This window comes from Cheilinus undulatus, linkage group 8 (assembly GCF_018320785.1).
Source record: "Cheilinus undulatus linkage group 8, ASM1832078v1, whole genome shotgun sequence".
Taxonomy (NCBI): domain Eukaryota; kingdom Metazoa; phylum Chordata; class Actinopteri; order Labriformes; family Labridae; genus Cheilinus; species Cheilinus undulatus.
Window position 1 is genome coordinate 35,037,098 of NC_054872.1, and position 22,386 is coordinate 35,059,483.

Below are 22,386 nucleotides of genomic sequence, written 5' to 3' on the forward strand. Positions count from 1 at the left end.
TCAAGGCTTTTTTAACTTCTGTGTTGTAGCTTGTGATCAATATATCCCTGATCACAAACATCATTAACAAAACAAATCACAGGTATTTCTTTTTTATTAGAAACTTCTATCACCGTAAAAATGAGTAAGAAAATCCTTTAAAAGAGGTATTAGTCTATTTGTACCCATGCACATGCAGTCTTGTTTGTGTGCAGAGGAGAGATTTAGATGAGCAGTCATGCACATCAGTGAATCAGGAGCATCAGTGCCAACAGGAAGGTGAGCACAGGGGAGGACAACAAGCCAGGAGAGAAGCCGAAAATACTGTAACGAAGAAAAAAGAAAACAAAGATAACATACATAAAAACAAAGATGATACAAAGAGGTGAATAGAAAATGCTTCACTGCTGCATACCTGTCATCTGTTGTTGTAGGAGGTGCATAGGTGGTGGGATGGATCCTGTAGAACACATTGCATCATTTAAAAGGCATGTTATGGTTTTATTTATATGACATCTATTTTTGAAAGATGATATAGGCTATAAAAGGTGAAAGGTCTGTCATCAGCATTGCAGTTATTCATATTTAATTATCTCAGCAGTTCTATATTTTTGTTTCTTTAAAAAAAAAAAGCACAGTTATACGGAGATCTTGTTTTTTCCCAACAGATCACGATAAATGTCAAATATGACAATGTACTTACCTGTCATCATCTGTTGTTTTGTGACAAGGAGGGGTGGTCGGATGGATTCTGTAAAATGCAAAGCATTACATTTAAGACAGACTCTAATTAAACAACATGCTCGGTCCATCTAGAATGCATTTAAATGACAAGCTGTAAATGTTCATAACCTTGTGCACAAAAAATAAGGTGTTTATAGAAGAAAACTGCATGTTCCTTGGAGCAGATTAGAGCTTCTGATGTGTGGTCATTTTCAGTTTAGATGTTTTATTTTACTTGAAGTAAGAAAAGATGTGATATCAGCCAAAACTGTGACACGTGAGTGTATTTGAATACCTGTCATCTGTTGTTCTAGGGGGGCGATGAGTGGTGGGATGGATCCTGTTAAAAGCATACAATCATTAATTCAATAAAGTGTCTGTTTTACTGAAGATCATTGATTTACATTAATTTACTGTTTATTTTTAGTTTTAGATTTTCAGAAATAGGCAGCAACACAGCGAACCCCATTGGATCGCCGATGATCCCATGTGTTCTTTAGAATATCTCAGGAACCATTAGATGGATCTCTATGGATTAAACTGTGATCAGAAGCTTACCTTTTTGTCAGTCTATGGAGGACTCCTGGCATTTATATTCATCCCAGAGCATTTTTATTCCAGGCACAAACTTTGGTGTTTATTCAGAGCTTTGAGACTCAGGACTGGTTAGCTCAGTAGTTTACATCACTAACTTCCATCAGTGTTCATTTTAGCAGCTATCTTTGTTTCTAGTCTCAGTCTCAGTCTTTAGATTACATTTCTTTTTGTTTTAGTCACATTTTAGTCGACGAAAACTCAAAGACATTTTAGTCTGGTTTTGGTCCATAAGATGTCCTCGCATTTTAGTCTTAACTTTTAGTCCAAGCATTTATTCTCATGCCTTAATCTGGTACCAAATCATGGTAGTGTGTTCTATGCATCATGCCAGAGGCAGAAGAGCTACACATACATTGTATTTTGACAGATTTTCCCACAGTGGAGAAATATCATGGGTTTTGAATGAAAAGTAAATATCATCTTGGTCTTGTTTTAGTCATAATGACAAAACTAAATATTACTTTTTGTTGGTTTAGTCATTAAAGATCTATTCTGGCTAGTCTTCGTCTAGACTTTCTCATGGAATAAAAGGCTGTCAATGAATATTTTTAGGCATTGTTTTAGTTAATTAACACTGACCTCCATACAGGACATTGGGGTTTTAAATCCTGGTCAATATCCAGTGTGGGCCCCTTGGCAAGGTCTTTAACACCATTGACACTTATCTGTCTCCCAGATGTGAGTCATATGACAAGTGTTAACTAAATGACATTGTAACAAATCCACATAGCTAAATCCATGATAATGTGACTATTAAGGAGGTTAATGTGATGAAAAAGTTAGCAGTGTTGCTGTAAGTCCTTCATTTTGGCACTGGAAGAGAAAGACAACAATTTCCTGTTAGCCTGTCGGTCAATCAGGATGCTCCAATTTCTTCTTCTATTGTTTTCTTTGTGGCAGCGGCCAATCAGGGACAGCCAAAGATCAGCAAGATACAAGATAGTTATCCGCCAATTTGGAAAAACGGGTTAAAAAAAATAAAAGTCCTCTACGGCCTGAATAATGTAAAGAGGATGTCTGAGCTCCTATATTTGTATTTTACACACTGGAATACCACATGTGAAAAACGTTTCTACAGGGAGAGTTGATAGTGATAGTTTCTTTTGTGTGTCTGTTAGCAAGTTGTTCTTTCTTCTCCCGATAGACAAGGCCTGTAGGAACTAAATACAGATGTGGAAATGCTTGTTCATTATCAATCTGGGTGTGATTTGTAATTTGAGATTCAATCTCTATTTTGTTCTTTTGCTCTGTCTTTTTGGTCAAAAACTTTTGATATATTCATCTAGCATACATGCAGCACACATATTCTGATAGTCCAGGGTGTCCTGGAAAAATAGATGGCTATAGCTTTGTTGTGCTTAAAAGGGTTGAGATTCCACCTGAGATTCCAAAAAAAACAAAAAAACAAAAAACAAAAAACAAACAAACAAAAAAAAATACAGGAGGACCAAAAAACAGCAAAAACTGGCTTGGGGTTCCAGGGGTTAAATTAAGACACAACATAGAGCAGACATATTTCAAAAACACAAAGACAAACAATTAGGCTACATTCAAAAACACCAAATAAATTTGTCAAAGTAACCCACAGCCAAAAATGTGAGGCAGAACAGCGAAGTTGCATATGAAGATGATAGGCATGATCTTTAAACAGACTGTTTTTACAGGGACTAAAATACTGTGAATGTGAGTGAATTTGAATACTTGTCATCTGTTGTCCTGGGAGGACGATGAGTGGTGGGATGGATCCTGTGGGGAAAAAAATGCATAGTGTTAAAAATGTCGATGTACATGTTAACATTGGTATTTCACAAACATTTCATGTCAACCCTCATAACTGTCAATGCTATGGAGGATATGGTTAATGCCCACAGTGGAGCTGTGTCAAAAGAATGAGACAATGATGTACGAGCTCTCTGTTCTTCAAGGCTGTTGATCTCTGCTCGCTCTTTGATACGCTGCAATGTTTTAATAATCAAATAAAGACCTTGGTTAAATGGCTATCATCATGACATATGTCTATTGGCTTTACTAAACCATATTAAGTAAAGGTATGCAACTACTTGTCATCAATGATCTCACATAAATGTGTTCAAACTGTCATGTGATTTTCATCTTCATGCTGATGAGACTGTTGTTTAGCTGGTCAATTCTGACAGCTTAGTTTTAACATTTACCAAAACTGGTTCTAAACTAATAAACCTGTACTGAATAAGAAGAAAAACTGCAGCATGGTTGGTAGTGGTTTGTCTCTTTCCACAAAATTATCTCATTAACAGTTCTCTTTGTATTTGGGACTCTGAGCTTTTGCCACATTAATATAACAAATTAATTCTATTGCTCAAACAATTTGTCTTTCGTGGTATTGTTTATCTGCACTTTAATGAGAACCTATAAAATAATAAGGATTAATTTCTCATTCAATATCACCCATCCCTGAGTTTCGAGGTGTTTCTGAAAGCAATCTCTGTGTTTCTGAAGCGTCTACACTCCACCCTCTTTGGTCTAAGGTCCCTTTTACTCGCCATCCTAAACTTACAGAATTTAGCATACAAGGTGTTTCTGCAGCAACACAGACGGGGGCAAACAATGTTGCTAAACAAATCCCTGTTTTACAGGTGCCAGCACACAGAAAGTGTGAAATAAGTGAATTTGAATACCTGTCATCTGTTGTTCTAGGAGGGCGATAAGTGGTGGGATAGATCCTGTAAAAATGTATGGCATCAATTATATACCATTGCAAAATCAAATGTTGTTGCTTAATGCATCATCAATTATTTGCAATAATTTGCTACTTTATAACTAAAAAGGCTGAAAAGATAAAGAAACATAAAAAGATGCCCTACAAGCTATATTGTTTTACAGATATGTTTTTTTAGGTGTGAAACATGAATGAATGTAAAAACCTGTCATCTGTTGTTCTTGGAGGATGACCAGTGGGGGGAGGGGTCCTGAGAAATGCAGAACATCATGTATAAGCCATAGGAAAATCAAATGTTACGGCCTAATTTAACATTGAATTGTTTTTTTTTTAAATTATAAGCTGCATAATTGAAAACAAAATAAGAGTGAAATATGAATGAATGTAAAAACCTGTCATCTGTTGGGATAGGAGGATAAGGGGTGGTGGGATGGATCCTATGAAAAAGCACAGCATCATTTTTAACAAGAAATAAAATCAAATGTTGGTGCCTGGTTTATCACAAGTCTTAATCTTTATAATAAACAAAAGCAAATTTCTGCTAACAAATATCTGCAGGTGTGAAATGTGAGAAAATCTAAATACTTGTCTGTAGTTTTCTTTGGTGGGTCCATGGTGGTGGGGGGCGTGGTCCTTTAAAGAAGTGAAATGTTATTATTTCATTTGAAGTAGAGATGGAAAAAGTACACAACTACTGTACTCAAGTAAAAGAGTTACTCAGCTTAAAATTTAGTTAAATAAAAGTAAAAGTAGTGATCTATAAATTTACTCAAGTAAAAGAAAATGTATGCAATCCAAAGCTTACATTAAGTATTAAGTACTGAGAAGCTACTCAGGAGTTATTCAGTAAAATGTGATCTTTCCTTGTTGGCAAGAACAACAAGAGAATAGACCTCAAACCAGGTTGTTCAGATAACATCACACTTCTATAATGAAGTAAAATAGACAGCAAAATTGTCAGTGTTAATTCAACTTATGTATAACTGAATTTCACACTTTCAAAGTGTCTATAATGGGCCGGACTACATAGAGTTAAAATACACGTTTCAAAGAAATATTTTACAGTTTGACAGAGTTGCAGTAACTCATAGAAATCAGCAGCACGGTGGGTCTCCTCTGGCAAGAACTAAGCAGGGAGTCAACCTCACTGCAAGTCGATGCATACTGATGAAGAGTAGTCGTGTTACATCCCTAAAAGACACCTGAAGTCACATATGGGGTCTCTAACTCAGTGGATAGGGCCTTAGACGTGAGAAAATCTGATTACTTGTCTGTAGTTTTCTCTGGTGGGTCCATGGTGGTGGGGGGCGTGGTCCTGTAAAAAGTGAAAAGAAATGTCCATCAGTTTTGAAGTTTTGGTGACAGCTTACATATATTTAGGTTAGATATAACTTAGAGACTACATTCAATTCATCTGTGATAAAAATAACTCCCTGGGAATTATTTTAATTGTCATTGATCGTCTATGTCAGTGTTTCCCTAATTTTTTTTCTGCTGGCTCACTTTTCAGGAGGTCCAAGTCATCCTGACCCAATCTAAAATTGGCCTGATGTTTAAATCATTAAGAAGGTTAACTGTGCATAAATAGATGTTTTTGACCCCTTTAAAAATGTAAATGTATGTTAGACAAAAGCATCACTTTTCTGCACAAAGTTGCTGATCAAGTCTGCCATCTGTGCCATCCTCAGCTGGTTGGATGAGCTGATGGATGGTGCTGGCTTGGTTAACTGTAATTTTTCACTGACTGTGGTCTTGATCGGGCACTTTCAGTTTAACAATCCTAAATCCTAAATCCTAAACAATCCTAAACAATGTGATGTGTGATAGAAGTGAAGTGGCCCTTTACCTCCATCACACAGGCTTTCTTCACATGCTTGGCCTCTAGTAGCTTTTTTGTCTGGGACAAAGAGTTTCTTCTTAACTGGCCAAGCCTCCATAACTCTAAGTGCAGATCTCCTATCATCAAGTGGCTGGTAGAGCCTCGTTTTGCATTTCATTATAGTGGAGAGGGCATGTGTGATGTGGGGCAGCTCCCCCATGTGGCTTTTACATGTACTGCAGACATAAATGTCATACTATATGGAAGAAGTTCTGAAACTATGGAAGCCCATTTATGCTAATTAAAAAGTACATATGAAAGTAAGGCAACTCTAACAAAGCAAACAAAAAAACATGATCAAAATTATGAGATGAAAAGTCAAAACTATGAGATAAAAGTCAAACTTTTCAGATGAAAATCAGTTACATGAACTACATATAGGGGAGCAGGTAGCCTAGTTGTTAGAGGCGCTCCCCATGTACATGGGCAGCCTGGGTTCAAATCCAGCCTGAGGCCCTTTTACCGCACGTCTCTCCCCCACTCTTGACCCTGTTTCCGACTCTATCCACTGTCCTCCTCTATCTAAGAAAGGCACAAAAATGCCCAAAAATAAATCTAAAAAAAAGAGATGAACTTTATATTTATATAGTAATTATGAGATTAAAAAGTCATTTCATGGTCATGACTGTGAAACAAAAATACAATATTGCTAGATAAAAAGTCCAAAAAAAAAAGACAAAAAGTTATAATTATAAGACAAAAAGTCAAAATACAGAGATAATGAAAAGATTAAAAGTCCTGATTGTTGAAAAAAGTCAAATTATTGACATAAGAGTCGTTTTAGTGGGATAAGAAGTCCTAACCACAAGATAAAAAGTCAAAATCATGACATAAAAGTCAAAATTGTGAGAGTAAATTAAAATGATAACAAAATGTTTGGCATTATGTGATAAAAGCTCAAAATTATGAGATAAATGGTCAAAATCATAAGCCAGTATGTCAAAATTGTGAGATATAAATCGTAATTTTGAAAATGAAAATTTAGACTGCATAGACTGATATCGCAAGGTGCAGATGACTACTGACTATGTTTTTTTGTTTTTTTTGTTTGTTTTTTTTCCCCCCTCCCCAAATATTTCATTACTTTTAGAACACAAAAGTAAAATCTGACCTCGGATAAGCGAAAGAAGATGGATGGATGGATAGGACACAAAAGTAGCTTGAGCATAAAGAATGTTTTTTTTTGCACTGTGAACACTGGGCATAGCCATAAACAACTGAAAACACGGCCTTCCTGGGGGTTCTTCAATGTCATGTGACTTCATCTGCACAAAACCTACAGGGGCGTGTCTGCAAAAGGTCTATACAGAGACATGGGGGTGTCCGATTTCAGGACTATAACAGTTGCTCAACTCATCTATATGAATGTAAAAGTACTGTTTGAAAACACAGAGTCCTACGTTGCTGAGCACGGGCCGTCATCTCGATCTGAAGGATGTGTCAGAGGCACTTGTGTCAACTCAGGACATGGCAGAGTACTTCCATTTACCAGAGGAGTGAGATCTAATAAAAGAAGAAATTGTCATTAATATTGTATAAAGAGCTTTAATTTAGGTGTGTTAATTTAAAGGATGTGCAAAGTATCTATTCAATAATGTTTAGCACTAAAACTATTTGTATCTTGCCTTGGAAGCTGAAGGCAAAAACAGCACTCCCTCCTTTCAGGTATTCTCTGGGTCTCATGTCCTCCAGCAGCGCAAAAAAGTCAACGCCAAGTGGATCTCCTTTATAGATGGTCTCATTATTCTCATCTACAAATGGAGTTCCACCCTCGCGTGGGTTTCCCCAGTTAAGGGCACCTATTCACAACAAGCATATGGAACACTGAGTGTGGATGACAAAAGAGGGCAGACTGTGAAAGTGTGCCAAAGATAGACTGGATTTCTTACCAGTGCTGGATTCACTGAGGTCACTAGTGATACTCCTTTCTTTGGACATATGCAGAAGGATGTTAGGCCTCTGATCCACCATTTTAAAACTAACTTGCCTTCGTGGGACAGGAAATTCCAGGTCATCATCATACTTTCCAGACAAGAGTTGCACAAATAAGCCAAAAAAAGAATTGTACAGCACAACCCCAACGCGGTACGAGTAGCCTCCACTGGAGTACTGCCGTGGGCTATACACTGCTGTTCCATAGGGACTAGTTTTCAAAACCGTCTCAAAATTATCAATCTGAATTGTGACATGTGGACATTCAATCTCAGACAGGTTGATATCATCGATGGAGAAGCCACCCTCGGAGATTCCTGCTCCTTTACGAGCTTCAAACTCCACTTGGAAGGACTTGGTGGCATTCAGGGAGACGTGCTTGAGCTGCCAGTGATCTTTTGGTGGACCTGAAATAGGAGAGATATGTTAACTGGGCTTTAAAACATGTCTAAATAAATGGGTTCTTTCATGTTTAACTTTCATTAAAGTCCCTGTGAAGTGGTTAAAAAAATTCTCTTCATGTTTGTTTTATGACAGGCAACGGTGTTCTGAACCATCAGGCCAAGTTTCAGTCTTAAAAAACATTTCGAAGTGAATAAAAATAAGCTTCAAAACCATGAAAAGTGAGGCAGCGTAATCTGCTCTAGGTTGTGTGGGTGTGTCGTTTGAATGATCTGAAGCCACGCCCACTAAGGAGAAATACAATCCTCCCAGATTTGAAAAAATTCTACACCCTGATTGGAGGAATCTTCTGTCTGCTATGCTGGACCTGACAGCTCTTTGTGTCAGCCACTGGAGCGACAATCACATTTACATCCTGTCAGTAAGACATTTTAGAGATAGTCTCAGTTTAGATAGATAGATAGATAAACTTTATTTCCAGACTCAGGTCCATATAAAATACATACAAGAACACAGACATTACAAAAACAAAACAAATAGATTTAAAACACTTACAGGCATCTATTCCAATGCTTCCAGAAGAATGATGTGTATTTTGTGTCACTCTGTGCAGGTATCACTAGGGCCATAATGATTTCATTCTTTGACTGGTTAAGTCGACACATAAAACTCTGTATAGACTTTCTAAGAATAGCATGAAAAGTGGGCACATTACTGCTTACAAACATATGGCCTGCACTTGTCCATCTTGGATGCCTGAGTAAAACCCTAAATGCATCATTAAATGCCACCTAGAGTTTTTTCATTTTTGCAATACTGTACCCACACCATAGTTGTGCTGTATGCAGTGAAGTATAAGATGACCTAAACAAAGCAATCTTGACATCTTCAGTACACTCATCCTGTATTTAACTCCTCAGGTATTATTTATAAGATGAAGTTATGTCCCTCTTTAGCTTAGATGTCTTTGCTGTTAAGTTCCTGCTGAAAACACTCTGAAAACACTGCAAACACTTTCCTGATGTTACTCTTCAAAATAGAAGTCTTCAATAATGATTAGCATTGGAGGCTTTTATTGGGACAGACTTGGCAGGAATAGAACGTGTCTGTCATCAGATACTTTACTGACTTTTAAAAGGAAGGATTAAACTGTTTCTGCTTAATCATCCAGGACTAAAGACAAGTAAGATATGGGTCAAAACAAACCTTCAACAGGTAAGATGTTTGTGCATCTGGTTCAAGTGAAAAACAGACAAGTGCTCCGGCAATTAGCCTGCCCCCTGACCTTATGGTTAACTCTGATCAGAGCACAGCTGACTCTCTGTGCCAGAGCAGCGACAGAAGTTGGGGTTAAATTTACTGTTTTCTGGCACAATTCTCTCCATCATGATACTTTTAATAAATGGTAGGCTGATGGATTTGGCAGATTTATCTCACAATGAACAAAAGCACAGCCTGTAGATGGCTGTCAACTTTCAATAAAGGCAGCAACATCTGCTAACAACAGACTGTACTGAGATGAACTGCTCACTGATTTTATATCATTGTAGTGTTAGGGGTGGGGTCATGCCCCATAGGGACCAGTGGGTCCCTATATTTGTCCAGCCCAAATTAAAACAAGCCAGGAAAGAGATGAATAACTTTCTAACGGACTAAATACAAAATTCAGTCACACATACAGTAGGTCTGTGTTTCCACATATTCACAGCAGCCCTAATCCAATATATCTAGTGTATTTGGACACAAATTCACTCTACAGGGACTTTAAAAGTTTATTTGTCTTGAGCTTTATTAGTATACATCACCAGTGATCTGTCCCACGAGACGAACTGATCCTTTGACGTCGTATTCATCCTCAAACTCTCGGATCCAGATGTTTAGTTCGTCTGACTCGTTCCCACTGTGGTAATAGTAGAACTGGAGACACTGAACATTACATTCCCTCTTAGGACTCATCCTCTCTGTCTCCAGCCAGGCTGAGTCTCCCTCCTCACCTGTTTCTGTTGTGGCATACATGAAGTCGCCAGCCTGACCTGTAACGTCATCACAAGTTGATATGGTATGAAAAGGCTTGAAAACACGACCCTCCACTAGAAAAAGGGTGACCCTCATCAAGCCCCCACATACATGTAACAATAGATGATCTACATCTACATCTACAGCCACAGTTGGCAGGCAGCTGCTGGCTAGCAGTAGTTATATGGTGCTGTCCTCTTTACAGCATAGCTTGTCACTGTCTGAGGTGGTTGTGATATTTATGTACATTTGCTTTGCTCATTAATTACATACACTATCAATCTTTAATGTCTTGGATGAAGTAAAGGGCATACTTATTTTTACCAAAATTAAGAAATGTTTATTTTTCTGTTATGACTATTTGTGCAGTCTTGACCAAAATTTACTATAATGCAGTTTTTGCCACTTTTTATCCTATTTCACTACCTTTTGTTCCCCACAATTTAGACATTATAAATTCATTTTGCCATTTCCCACCTATTTCTTGCCTCTGTTTACCTATTTTTTTTTTTTTTTTTTTTGCCTTTTTTGACCTTTTTTTGGCCACTTTTTAATACTATTTCACTACCTTTACTGGACATTTTTGCCTCCTTTCACCCATTTTCCCCCTGGTTTTACTGGCAGGAAAGCTAAGCTTTACAGCACTACAGATGAGTAGAGTTTCTCAATGTATTTTAGTGAGTTTAAGGTAAAAACAGTTCAAAAACAATGTTGGCTCTATTGTACGCTATATAAAATTATTTGAAGTGTCATGATTTTCACAAAGACAGCCTCTGTTTGTGGCACTATTTTACAGTGCAAGCTTTGGCTACTGGCTATGTGCTCCTCCGTCTCAGTGTATCTGAACAGCAGTATGAGTCTGTGAGCTTGGAGGAGAGTTCTGTAGAGGTATAAGCTGAGTTTGTCTTCTTATCTGTTGGTGCATTCAGCAAGGCAGCAACTTTTTTTCATTGGAATAAATAGATGAATAGATAAATAAGACTGGCTGAAGCACGTACGTGGAAAATGAAACCATCAACTTGTCTACAATCTACAGTAGTAGGGAGCCTATCTTGCCTGGTGGAGGAGGTTCAATGAGTGTCTGACATCAATGGAAAGCTATGAATTATTTGTTTTGAGTTACCAACTCCAGCTTTGAACCATTCAGTCCCCAGAACTCCTTCAATTACTAATGTAGTTTATTCCATGGATGCGATTTAAGATATGTGAAATACATTTTTTTATTGCACTGTAACAAATGTTAGTATTTTAATCTTACCGGTAGTGGCACCATCACCTCCAGGAAGACCGGTGTGGTCAGAGGTGGGGCCAGCAGTCACAGAGCTGGTAAGTTCCCAGCCTCTGCCACCCTTTGCACACGTGCTCATCCGACAAGTGGTCGAATTAGAAAAGCCACAGTACATCATAAAAGCAATGGTCGAGTCTGTGGGGGAGAATGAAGAACACAGGATTTCAGGGTTAAAGGTTAAAATATCAAAGTTTCTCAGCTTTAAAGAGTATAAATCATTAGATTGTGCAATTTTGGTATATTCATCATAGAAGTTCAACATTTAGTGTGGACACTAAACTTCCTTCAAACTTTAGCCAAAGAGGTGACAAGTTGGTGATAGCTCTTTTTAGGAATCACCATTTGAGATTAAATTTTATCTATTTATTTTTTTTGGTATTGCAAAGCAGCTGCTTAGCTGCTCATAGCATAGTGGAATATGTAGCAACATAGACTAAGCAGCATTATAATATTATTGTCATTGTTGTTATTGTTATTATTATTATTATTATTATTATTATTATTATTATCCTTTTAAATGTTTCCTCTTAGAAAACAAAGAGACCACCTTCTTTTCCAGGACCATTTAAGTTCCATACTTTACAAAATTTTAGTCACTTAACTTTATTCAGACTTTTAGCCAAAGAGAAAAAAACTTGGGCGATGGCTCTTTTTAGCAATTCCCATTCTTTTTGCAATTTTATAAAGCACCTAAAAGCAATGACTTGTTGATCTTTGGTGAGGTTTAGAAAATGTACCTTTTTTGCTATCATTTTTCTAAGTCTAATCTGTATGATAAATTAAAACCTGAGCATTTATGATATTATCATGATGACTTAATGACTAAATATTTGGACTTGATTCAAGCAAATACTTTTCTTGTGATCATAGCATGTCATGTTTTCACAGATTTGACAGGTTTTAGTTTAGGAAAGAAAAGAAAAATGTTCTAAAACTGGTTGTTGGTCATTTTGACCTCCAAGTACTTACTGCACCCGTAGCGCAGGTTCAGCTCCAGAACATCACTGGGACTCATTCCAAATCTTTGACCAATAACCTCCTGGAATGCAGGATCTTTGGTGATTATTGTCGACCCGTTTCCATTGGTGAAAAAATCCTTGCCGTAGTGCATCACTGAGAGGTAGTCGTAACTGACTCCCATGGTGGTGCTGGATTCACTGCCAACTTTATTAAAGTTACCCTCAAACCCTGGATGACACATAAAAACAGTTATAGTAGAGCAAAGATGATTCAAAAACATTGTTTCATCATTGATCGGACTTTGAAATGTGACTTAACCACTTAATGACAAGAACACTGATTAAAATCCTTAAGACTTATGTGTTTATGCTAAAGACAGGCTTTACTAAACGCTTATAAAGAACAAGTGTATTAAAAAAGAAATAAAACCTTCTTGAATGTTCTCGAATTGAATGGTCACATAATTGTCTCTGTCATATCTGCTCTGTTCATGGTAGAAGCCGAGAGCGTGGAGGAACTCATGCTCGACGGTGGAGATCTCGTCACAGTACAGCCCGATGGAGAGATCTTGTCCATTGGGTATTACTTGCCCAATATATGAGAAACATCTGAAATAGGGGGAAATAAACACTCATCTGTAAAGACACTTCATAACAGTGACTTGATTTTTCCCTGCTGATCAAAACACAAGACTCTTAAAATTATTGTGCAGGAATTCTCTGTTCCAAAAAGATATTTATCCTAATTAAACATGTCACAAAACCCACAAAGACTCCAGGATTTGAAATATAATTGACCACATCTTTATAAATGTCCTTAGACTAGTCTTGTTTTAGTGTTTTTAGAGATGTGGCAAACAGTAGTGACAAAGACCAAACACACTGAAAAAGAGGAAGAAATACATACCCATTTAACTTTTGGGCCCTGATGTAATACGTCTCAGAGTCCCACACTTTGAAGTCAATGCATGACTTCAGCCTGAACTGGTCCAGGGCTCTCACGATCACCCCTCTTGCATTCATGTCTTTCATTGTTCAAAGGAATATTGTTTTTGGGAGAGAACAAAAATAAAGCACTTTTAAAATTCAATAGATTATGTGAATTTTCCGGTGAACATTGGAAACTTTTGACGTTTTTTCATTAATGTGTACAGTCAGACTAGCCAGGTCTGGCAGATTTTAGTGTACATATCGCTGTCATTAATGTCTGAAACAGCTCCCAGGGCTGGGTGTCAGTAAAGTGGATGAACAGCTCCCTAAGGTGATAACTGTCAACTTTTAAAGTGTTCTTATACAGTGCCTGTAAAGCATTCATCCCCTTGGATGATTTGCCCTTTTATTGATTGTATACATCAATCATGGTCAATATAATTTTTTTTTGGACAAAAACATTACAAAAAAGTCTTTAATGTCCAAGTGTAAACAGATTTCTACAAAGTAATGTCAATTTGATCAGAGTGTGTAATATTAAATGAGTGACCCATGTCAAGTCAGTATTTAGTATTCCTGGGCCAGCTGCTAAGAAACATCCCCACAGCATGATGCTGCCACCACCGTGCTTCACAGTGGGGATGGTGAGTTTATGGTGTTTGGTTTTTGTCAAATATGGCATCTTGTCTGATGGCCAAAAAGCACAATTTTGGTCTCAAAAGACAAAGAACTTTCTTCCACTTGACCATGGAGTCTTCCACATGCCTTTTGGGGAACTCTAGTTGAAATTTAATGAGTTTTCTTCAACAGTGTCTTTCTCTGTGCCACTTTCCCATGCAGTTTTTTTTTGGTCAAAAAGTCAAATTATATTGACCATAACTGATTTATGAAATCCATAAAACCGAAAACATCCAATGAGAAATTTTTATAGGCACATATGGGATAAATAAGTATAAGAGAGATACATGATTAAAAAGACATTCAAACTGCTTTGCCAAATGAGCTGTCATAATCAAATGCAGCTATCATTACAGTTTCCAGCATTAATTATGATGCAATTTAAGTTCATATAGGCGCATTAATTTTTGTCTATACTAATTGAATAATTCCATTTGATGTATGCAGAAGTTCTCATATCCTTTAAAAATAAAAGGAATTCATTTCCTTTGGTCTAAGACAGCAAAAATCCAAAATGAAACAACAGTCTTGAATTCAGAATAGTGGAATTACAAAATGTGACAACGTAGATGAATCATGACTAATCACAATCTAAAAAAATAACAGCCCTAATACACATTTAAATATCACAACAGAGACAACACATACAACATGTCCACTTCACTTCATTTTTAAGGATTTTTAAAATAAGTTGTCAGGATTCAGCAAGTCCTACAAAAGCTTATCTTTGGCATCAGGCAAAACCTCCTATCTCCAAAATTCACAATTTTTCCAGGGAATGAAAAAAATAAGTTGTATTTTTCAAATAATTTGAAACTGAATGGTCATAGCCAGCCTTTTAATTGTTGTTAAATTTGTTACCCTGATGTTGAAAAAATGTTACCCTGTTAGCCCTGATTTATGAAAAATAAAATCATGAAAAAAGGAGATACAAGGTTTTGGCCTGACACTGGCATTATGTGCCATGCACAAAGAGCTACAAGCAGCCTGAAACACAGCCTGGAAGTACAGAATGACCAATCAGATTCACCCCTGGATAAGCCCTTAATTCTTTGGCCTGTCTGAAACTTGCTGTGCTGCTGTCTCTGTAAAAGAGAGTCTTGTATCTTGATTGGAATAACTTTTAAAAAAAATAAATATTAAATAATAATAACATTCAAAGGTGGAAGGACTACATGACTATTGTACTGATGTAAAAGTTCAGTGACTCTGGTTATAATTAACTTTAAAGTAAAAGCACTGGTTTTATAAATCTACTTAAGTAAAGGCAAAACGTATTTGATTTAAAGTTTACTTTCAGTACTGAGTAGCTACTGAGGAGTTGTACAGTGAAAAAAGTTCTTTCTTTATGGGCATAAACAGCAACAGAATAAATCTCCAACCTGATTACAAGGCTATAAGAAAGTAAATATACAGAAAAACTGACTGTGTCAGTTCAACTCATGGAGAGCACTTTAGAAATGTTCAGATTGGTCCACCCTACATATAGTTAAACTTTTGAGAGTGTTCTGGCAAGGACAAAGCAGGGAGTCAACCCTTATAGGAAGGCAATGCATACTGATGAAGACTACTCTTGATGCATCCTTTAGAAACCCCAAACACAGGCAGGAACTCTAACTCAGTAAATAACTTCACTCAAAAAACAGCAAAAACATGGGGAAAATGAGTGTAAAAGTGACTAAAATGGGCAAAAATGTGGGGAAAATGGTCAAAAAGCAGCAAAGAGTGGCAAGAATGCTGAAAACTGTGGCATTTAATGGCAAAACGTGGCTTAAATGGGCGAAAAGTGGCAGAAAAGGAAAAAAATTGCAAATAGCAAAAAGCATTTTTTTGAGATGCACCTGTGCTCCTCCCTCATACACCTCCAGAATATTATGTAATAGACATGATATTTACCGAGGCTGCTGTCCAAAACATAGGGGACTGGGGACAGCCACAGTTGGTTATCATTATTTGTAGAACTCCTCAGAGTGGGTGTCTAACGTTTAGAGAAGAATGAAGTTAATGAATCAAAATAAATCACAGATACGACACTATCATTCTTACTTAACAGAAGGAAGTGAAACTCACCTCTCTAATATCATCACCTTCAAATAAAAACAAAGCACAAACAGTGAGTGACAGGTAGTAAACCAAACATTGAAGTGCTCTGCTACAGGTGTGTCCAAACTATGGCCCGGTGACCAAATGTGGCTCACTGTCCATTTTTCATTGGTCCCCAAAATTCTTTAAATTAAATAAAATATGGCCTTCAATAGAGCATGAAGCTCGTGCTAGACTGTATTACTCTTCTCAGTTTCAGCACAAGGCAGTGCTACCATGCTAATACTGTAAACAAACATTTTGACAATGCTGTTTTTAAGGACTAAATTGAAGCACTACAAATATTAAACATAATGACAACCACATAATGAACATAATTTGATTTGTAAAACTCTAATGGATGGACTCTAATGGATTAAAGCAGCAAATAGCAACACCAATGATGTTCCAGGGGCCGAGCCAGCGGTAGCCAGAGCCGACCGGGCCATAAACTAGCCATTTAAGCATACCCAATCAGTGAGCATATCTTAACCTACATTAGATTGGTTTTACCAACTTAAATATCAAGGTGAGGCATATGAAAGTGGCCCTACCATCCTTATATCATTTATTTCTACATTTGGCCCCCAATGGAAGAAGTTTGGACACCCCTGCTCTACTACATTCGACGTTCCCATCATGAAGTCGTCATAAAGATCTTGACTCTACCTGTCATTTCTTTGCTTCCATCCTTCGCCAAATCTACAAACACAGAAGATATTCCTCTTTAAGTGACAGGTTTATTACAGACAAGTCAGATGAATTTATGCCATGGAGAATGTCGAATGAACTTACTCGTTATCTTGATGATCTGTTGAAGAAAAATCATATATGGTCACGTCAGATTTTTTTTTCAGATAATCAGCAGCACTCATAAGAAACAGCATCACTGTAGTCTCTTTGCTGTTTAATAATGAACATGCTGCCACTGATGCTAGAATGAGATGAAGTGACAGTACTCTTACCTCTTCTTCAGATAACACTAAACAAGCCAAGATCACCACCAGGAAAATGAAGCCTCTCATCCTTATAGTGGAGCAAACTTCAAAAAGGTGCAAATGATTAGTTAGAATATGATTAAAAATACCTGAAAATATTAATTATGTAATCTAACCTGATTGAAAATTCAGTTTGAGTCTCCTAAAAGTAAATAAAAAGCGCACCTAAGTCCACCTCCAGCTGTGTCTTCTTTGTGAACTGCACATGAGAAGGTGTAACATGACGCTTTAAGCGGGCATGAAGACCCACTCGGAAAACAAACAGGTTTGAAACATTTCAGAGAACTGTTGTCATGCAGGGAGAGTCATGGTCTTAGAATACTTCAGATTCTTTAACAAAAGCTGTTGTGGCTGCTGTGCTGTCAAGATAAAAATCTTCATTGTCATTGTCCCACACAATACACGTCAGTGTATTTATCAGATGTTTGTGAGCACACTTCAAAGTATGAAGAGGACGGACTGTACTGCCATGACCAGAGGAACCTTCAAGCACTGCACCTAAAGTTTTATAGCAATGAGAGATGATATCTGGTTATTATTTTTACAGTCATCTTATGCTTTCATCTGAGAGATAGGACAGAGCAGGAAATCAGGAAGAGAGAGGGGGAAATGAGCCACAGGTCAGACCTGGATCTAGGCTGGCTGCTTCAAAGACCAACTCTGTTTATAAAACACTCAAACCAACCACCGGGCCACCGACACAAACCCATGTTGTGATTTTTAACTGCTGCAGGGACTTCCTACTGAACACCATGAATCAGTGGAGGACTCAGGGTGTCTGAGGGAGGGGGCAAAAAAGAAAAAAGGACACCTAGTGGGGCACTGAGCCATACATTTATAGTGAATAACTTAAAAACCTAGGTTACGATTAAAAGTTTATTTTCTAAAATTATAATTCTAACTTTAAACCTCTGTATTAAAACGTATGAGGAATCATCAAGTATTTAAAGGTTCATTTCACAAAGATAAACAACTGAAGATGTCAGTGAAAATGGAATTTATACTACAGAGCTCATGCCCCCTGCCTCCTTGTATCTAAGAAAAATTGGAGAAAAAACACAACCATTTCAACTGTTTTCACTGACAAGAGGTCTAGAAAAGATCTATATATAAACTATTTATTATTACAACTGCATATGAGGGTCACTTAAAAGTAAAAATAAAGAGGATCCTTTCATTTTCAAGTCACAAGTAAAAAAAGTCATTAATTTAAGAGAAAAAACTAGACACTTTTGACTTTAAAGTTGTAAATGTACATGAACCAAAACTTAGAATTTTTGAGAATGTAAAGTCAAAAATTCAAAAACCCAACCACTGTTTTCAGCTTGGTTTCTTGTAAGATTTTTTGATATTCAAAAGATTCTTTTTGATATTTTTATTTTTTATCTTTTAGGCTGGCCCTAACATGTCGTCATTCATAATGTTTTAAATCAAGATTTAAAAAGAGCAGACAGGGTCCCATGCCTCCCTGAGGTCTCTGGCACCCCCCTAGGGGTGCCTGGACCCCAGTTTGGGAACCACTGATTAGGAGGGCAAAACTTTGCCCACTGAGAGGACACCAAAGAGGGGACTGTCAAATTTTGACTTAAGATCACTAAGAGAACACTTTCTTAAAAGTTTGTCCACACACACTGTAAAAAAATTCAACTTGATGAATGTTGAGTGAACAAAATATGATTTTTTAGTGCACTTTTGATAACTGAACTGTTTGATACAACACATTATATCTAATTTAAGTAATCATTTAATCCAACTCACTTTTATTCTGGATTTTAGAGAATGACCAAATCTGCAAAACCAGTCTGGTTATGAAAATGGGGAATGATACGTCATATTTTGTCTACCTAAATCCACTAAATCTTCTCCTTTTTTTCCCACATTCCCTATATGTACTCTTTTCACTTTGACACCAAAGGAAAAGCAGTATTCTACATGTAAATGCAATTAAATAGCATCTGCTGTGTAAAACCTATCCTTCTTACCTTTATCCCCTCAAATCAAGTCTGAATCCAGCCTTCTGCTGGGATCAGGATGATCCTTGTGTTTTAGATTAAAGTTTTGAACGACACAAACTTCATGTTTTATCCAAATTCAAACCAGGATCGGGATACTTGATCCTTTTTAAAGGTTCATGCTTTAATGGCATGAAAGAGTAGTACCTTTGTTGCAGGAGTACATCAAAACTACTACTACTAATAATAATAATAATTTAAAAAAAAAAAAAAAATAATAATAATAACAACAACAACAACAACAACAACAACAACAATAATAATAATAATAAAAACAATAATAATAATAATAATATAATAATGATAATAATAAAAAACAACAACAACAACAACAACAATAATAATAATAACAATGATAACAATAATAATAATACAATTGTATTATTTTATTTTAAAATTAATAATAAAATACTAAAATAATCTGATGATCTAATCTTTCTTTGTTTTGAACCAACCAGATTTGAAGATTTACTCCTATAAGCAATTAGCATTAATTCTGTTGGACTGCTTACGGGTGACCAAGGTTCATAAACGTTTTCACCAAAAAATGCCAATCCTTCAATTTCTGCAGAGGACTAAAAGCGCCTTTCATTGGAGTACTTAGTATGACCAGGAAAGACTGAACCACTGAAAATATTTGCTCCTGATAAGTGGGGAAAAAAATCCACAATATCAATAATGATCAAAGCTGCAAGCAGCGATAACGGGCCCTTGCAACCCGTTGCATGTCGAGGTGTTACGCGAAAGTGGATACGTAACAACTGTTGCATGCCAGCCACAAGGCGCGCTGCACCCATGGGTTATGTGAGCTTTGCAACACTAACACTTTCACAGAAACAGAGGGTGATACCTGTAATTAATTTCAAGAGCTTGCCATTATTTTGGCAGTAAAACTAATGGGAAGGAGGCATGCGCCCTGAAAATTTTGAATGCAGCTCCAAATTCTGAACAAATCACTGTATTGTCATTTTCACAGCTTTCACAGCTTTCAGCAGCAAAGATTATCACTCATGGAGATGTGCAACTATAGTATGAAAATGGTCTTCAGCAGCAAAGATCATCACTCATGGAGATGTGCAACTATAGTATGAAAATGGTCTTCAGCAGCAAAGATCATCACTCATGGAGATGTGCAACTATAGTATGAAAATGGTTTCCAGCAGCAAAGCTTGTTGATCGTAGAGATGTTCTACTCCAGATGTGAAGTCTTAGAGAAAGTGCAGCTAGCTGTAGCCTGTGTGTTAGCTCAGTTGGACAAGTAACTGCCCTGGAGTTATGAGGTTGTTGGTTCAAATCTATTGTGGATTTTAAAGCTGCTGGTGTAAATTGCTGACTCAGGAGTAAAGAGGGCTGCCATAGTGTTGGAAGGTTGTGGGTTTGATTCTTGGTGCATTTTTAAGTCCAGTTCCCAACAGCAGAGATCAGATCCTCTGAGAAACATGAACAGGTGTGTGTCTCAGTGGATTAGTGGAAAAGCCAACTGACAGTGAATCAGGAGTTCACAGGTTCAAATCTTGCCATGGGTTCATCTATTTTAAAAATCTGAGTCCAAATAGAGACTTCAGCAGACCTGGACAGGAGTTGGCCTTTCAAATCTAACCAATGTCTTTAAGTTTTCAAGATTTGAGTCCAAATAAAGAAGGAAAAGCCCCTCTGAGGCTCTGCTGCATGTCTGGCTCTGTAGCCTAAAGAGATAGTGGACAGACTCAGAGTCTGGAGGTTCCAGGTTCGACCCCCATCTTGGTCTCAGTGAATTTTAAAGCCACATCCTGAACAAAGAGGATAAATGCGCCAGGAGAAGAGGTGGTAGTGTGAAAGGTATGGCAGCAGTAGCACAGAGGACTGGACTAGACCAGTTCTGCAGGGGATGCTGGGGTTCAAACCCCACTGTGGCTGGTACCTGGATCAAGGCATGCCTGATGGAGAAGGGGGGACGCGGAGCGGCGCCCCCCTGGGGAGCTGTCAGAGATGTAAGTAGGGGGTTATGCAACAAAAACGCAGACACAGCTGGAGTTTTCCAGGATGGAGCCTTTATTTGCATGCATGGATGATCGCTCATCATCTCCTCCACTGTAGAAACAGGAAATACTTACCACGTTCTCAGTACCAAAGTATCATTTATTTCCAAAAGGGATTTGAACATATGGAAACCAAGCAAACAGTCAACTTCACTCGTTTTTCAATTTGTGTCCAGAATCAAAAAACGAGTGAAGTTGGCCTTTTTCTTGATTTCTGTACGTTCAAATGCCCTTTCGAAATAAATGATACTTTGGTACCCTGACCCTCCAGGCCCTTCAGGTCCTCTCTGGCCTGCTCCCTCTGCTCATTCAGCAGCCTGCAAACAAAAACCACATTAACTCACATTCAGCATAAATAAACATACGGATGAGTCCTTTACTCACACGAGTTTCTGCAGCTTGGCATCCTTCTCCTGCTCTTCAGTCTTCAGTTTGTCATAGTCTGACATCAGCTTCTCCTGCTCCAGCAGCAGACCCTGGTTCAGACTGAGAGGAGACGCTCGCTAAGCTTTGATTGTGTGGTTTTTAACGGCAGAGAAACTGTCCGGAGAAATGTCAACAAACAACATCAACATATCTTCATTTTGTTCATCTGGTTTCTGGAAATTTCTCCAAACACTTATTTGGCTTCAAAAATACTACAAGGCAGAACATTTCTGAAATGATAGACCTTTACATCAGTGGGTCCCAACCTTTTTTCTCTGGGGTCCCTCTACTCTACTCTAAAACCCCCCAGGACAATCTTTGAAAAATGAACATAATTTTTAATTGTTTTATTGACTAAATCCCAGCATAAAAGGCCGGCATTAACTAGTTCTTGATAAATATCTGCATATAAACTATCCATTATTACAACGGCATTTAGAGCCACCATAAGAATACCAAAATGAGAAGGTTCAGTCAATTTTTAAGTAAAATCTCAAAAAATTATAATTAAACAAGTTATAAATTTACCAGAAAAAGAAAATTGGAAATTTATGTCAACTAAAAGGTAGAACTTTTTGACATTATAAAATCCAAAAGAGCCGTGGAAAAAGAAAATGACAAGAGAAGAAGCTGTTTTCCTTCCATAAGTCCTACAGTTGATCGTCTAATCAGGAGATTTTTCTTAGTAGGATTGATCAGTGAGGAAATGATCCAAGAATGATCACATTATCATTATTCCCCAGACTCTGAAAAGACATTTCTGTTCACT

At 37.4% G+C, this 22,386-nt stretch overlaps 1 protein-coding gene and 1 long non-coding RNA gene across 2 annotated transcripts; both read right to left on the reverse strand.

The window, feature by feature from the left end:
- On the reverse strand, nucleotides 1-1,982 carry LOC121513766. Its single transcript, XR_005992233.1, has 5 exons — nucleotides 1,879-1,982; nucleotides 998-1,042; nucleotides 683-730; nucleotides 395-439; nucleotides 1-303 (listed from the first exon to the last, which is right to left on the reverse strand). It is a non-coding gene; the product is annotated as an uncharacterized LOC121513766 (long non-coding RNA).
- A 3,278-nt stretch (nucleotides 1,983-5,260) lies between these two features.
- LOC121514163 (meprin A subunit beta-like) lies at nucleotides 5,261-13,505 on the reverse strand. The gene is made up of 9 exons (XM_041794262.1): nucleotides 13,381-13,505; nucleotides 12,904-13,082; nucleotides 12,484-12,702; nucleotides 11,485-11,649; nucleotides 10,016-10,243; nucleotides 7,766-8,215; nucleotides 7,502-7,675; nucleotides 7,277-7,379; nucleotides 5,261-5,312 (listed from the first exon to the last, which is right to left on the reverse strand). Exons 1-9 carry the CDS (start codon nucleotides 13,503-13,505, stop codon nucleotides 5,261-5,263), a joined length of 1,695 nt encoding a protein of 564 aa, XP_041650196.1.
- Nucleotides 13,506-22,386: the final 8,881 nt, after the last annotated feature.

Excerpts from the sequence above, each read along its gene's own strand:
- LOC121514163 (XM_041794262.1), bottom strand. The coding sequence starts at position 13,505 with ATGAAAGACATGAATGCAAGAGGGGTGATCGTGAGAGCCCTGGACCAG. Across the intron at positions 12,703-12,903 it reads ATTCGAGAACATTCAAGAAG|GGTTTGAGGGTAACTTTAAT; the intron begins GTTTTATTTCTT and ends TGTGTCATCCAG. Across the intron at positions 10,244-11,484 it reads AGGTGATGGTGCCACTACCG|GTCAGGCTGGCGACTTCATG; the intron begins GTAAGATTAAAA and ends ATGACGTTACAG.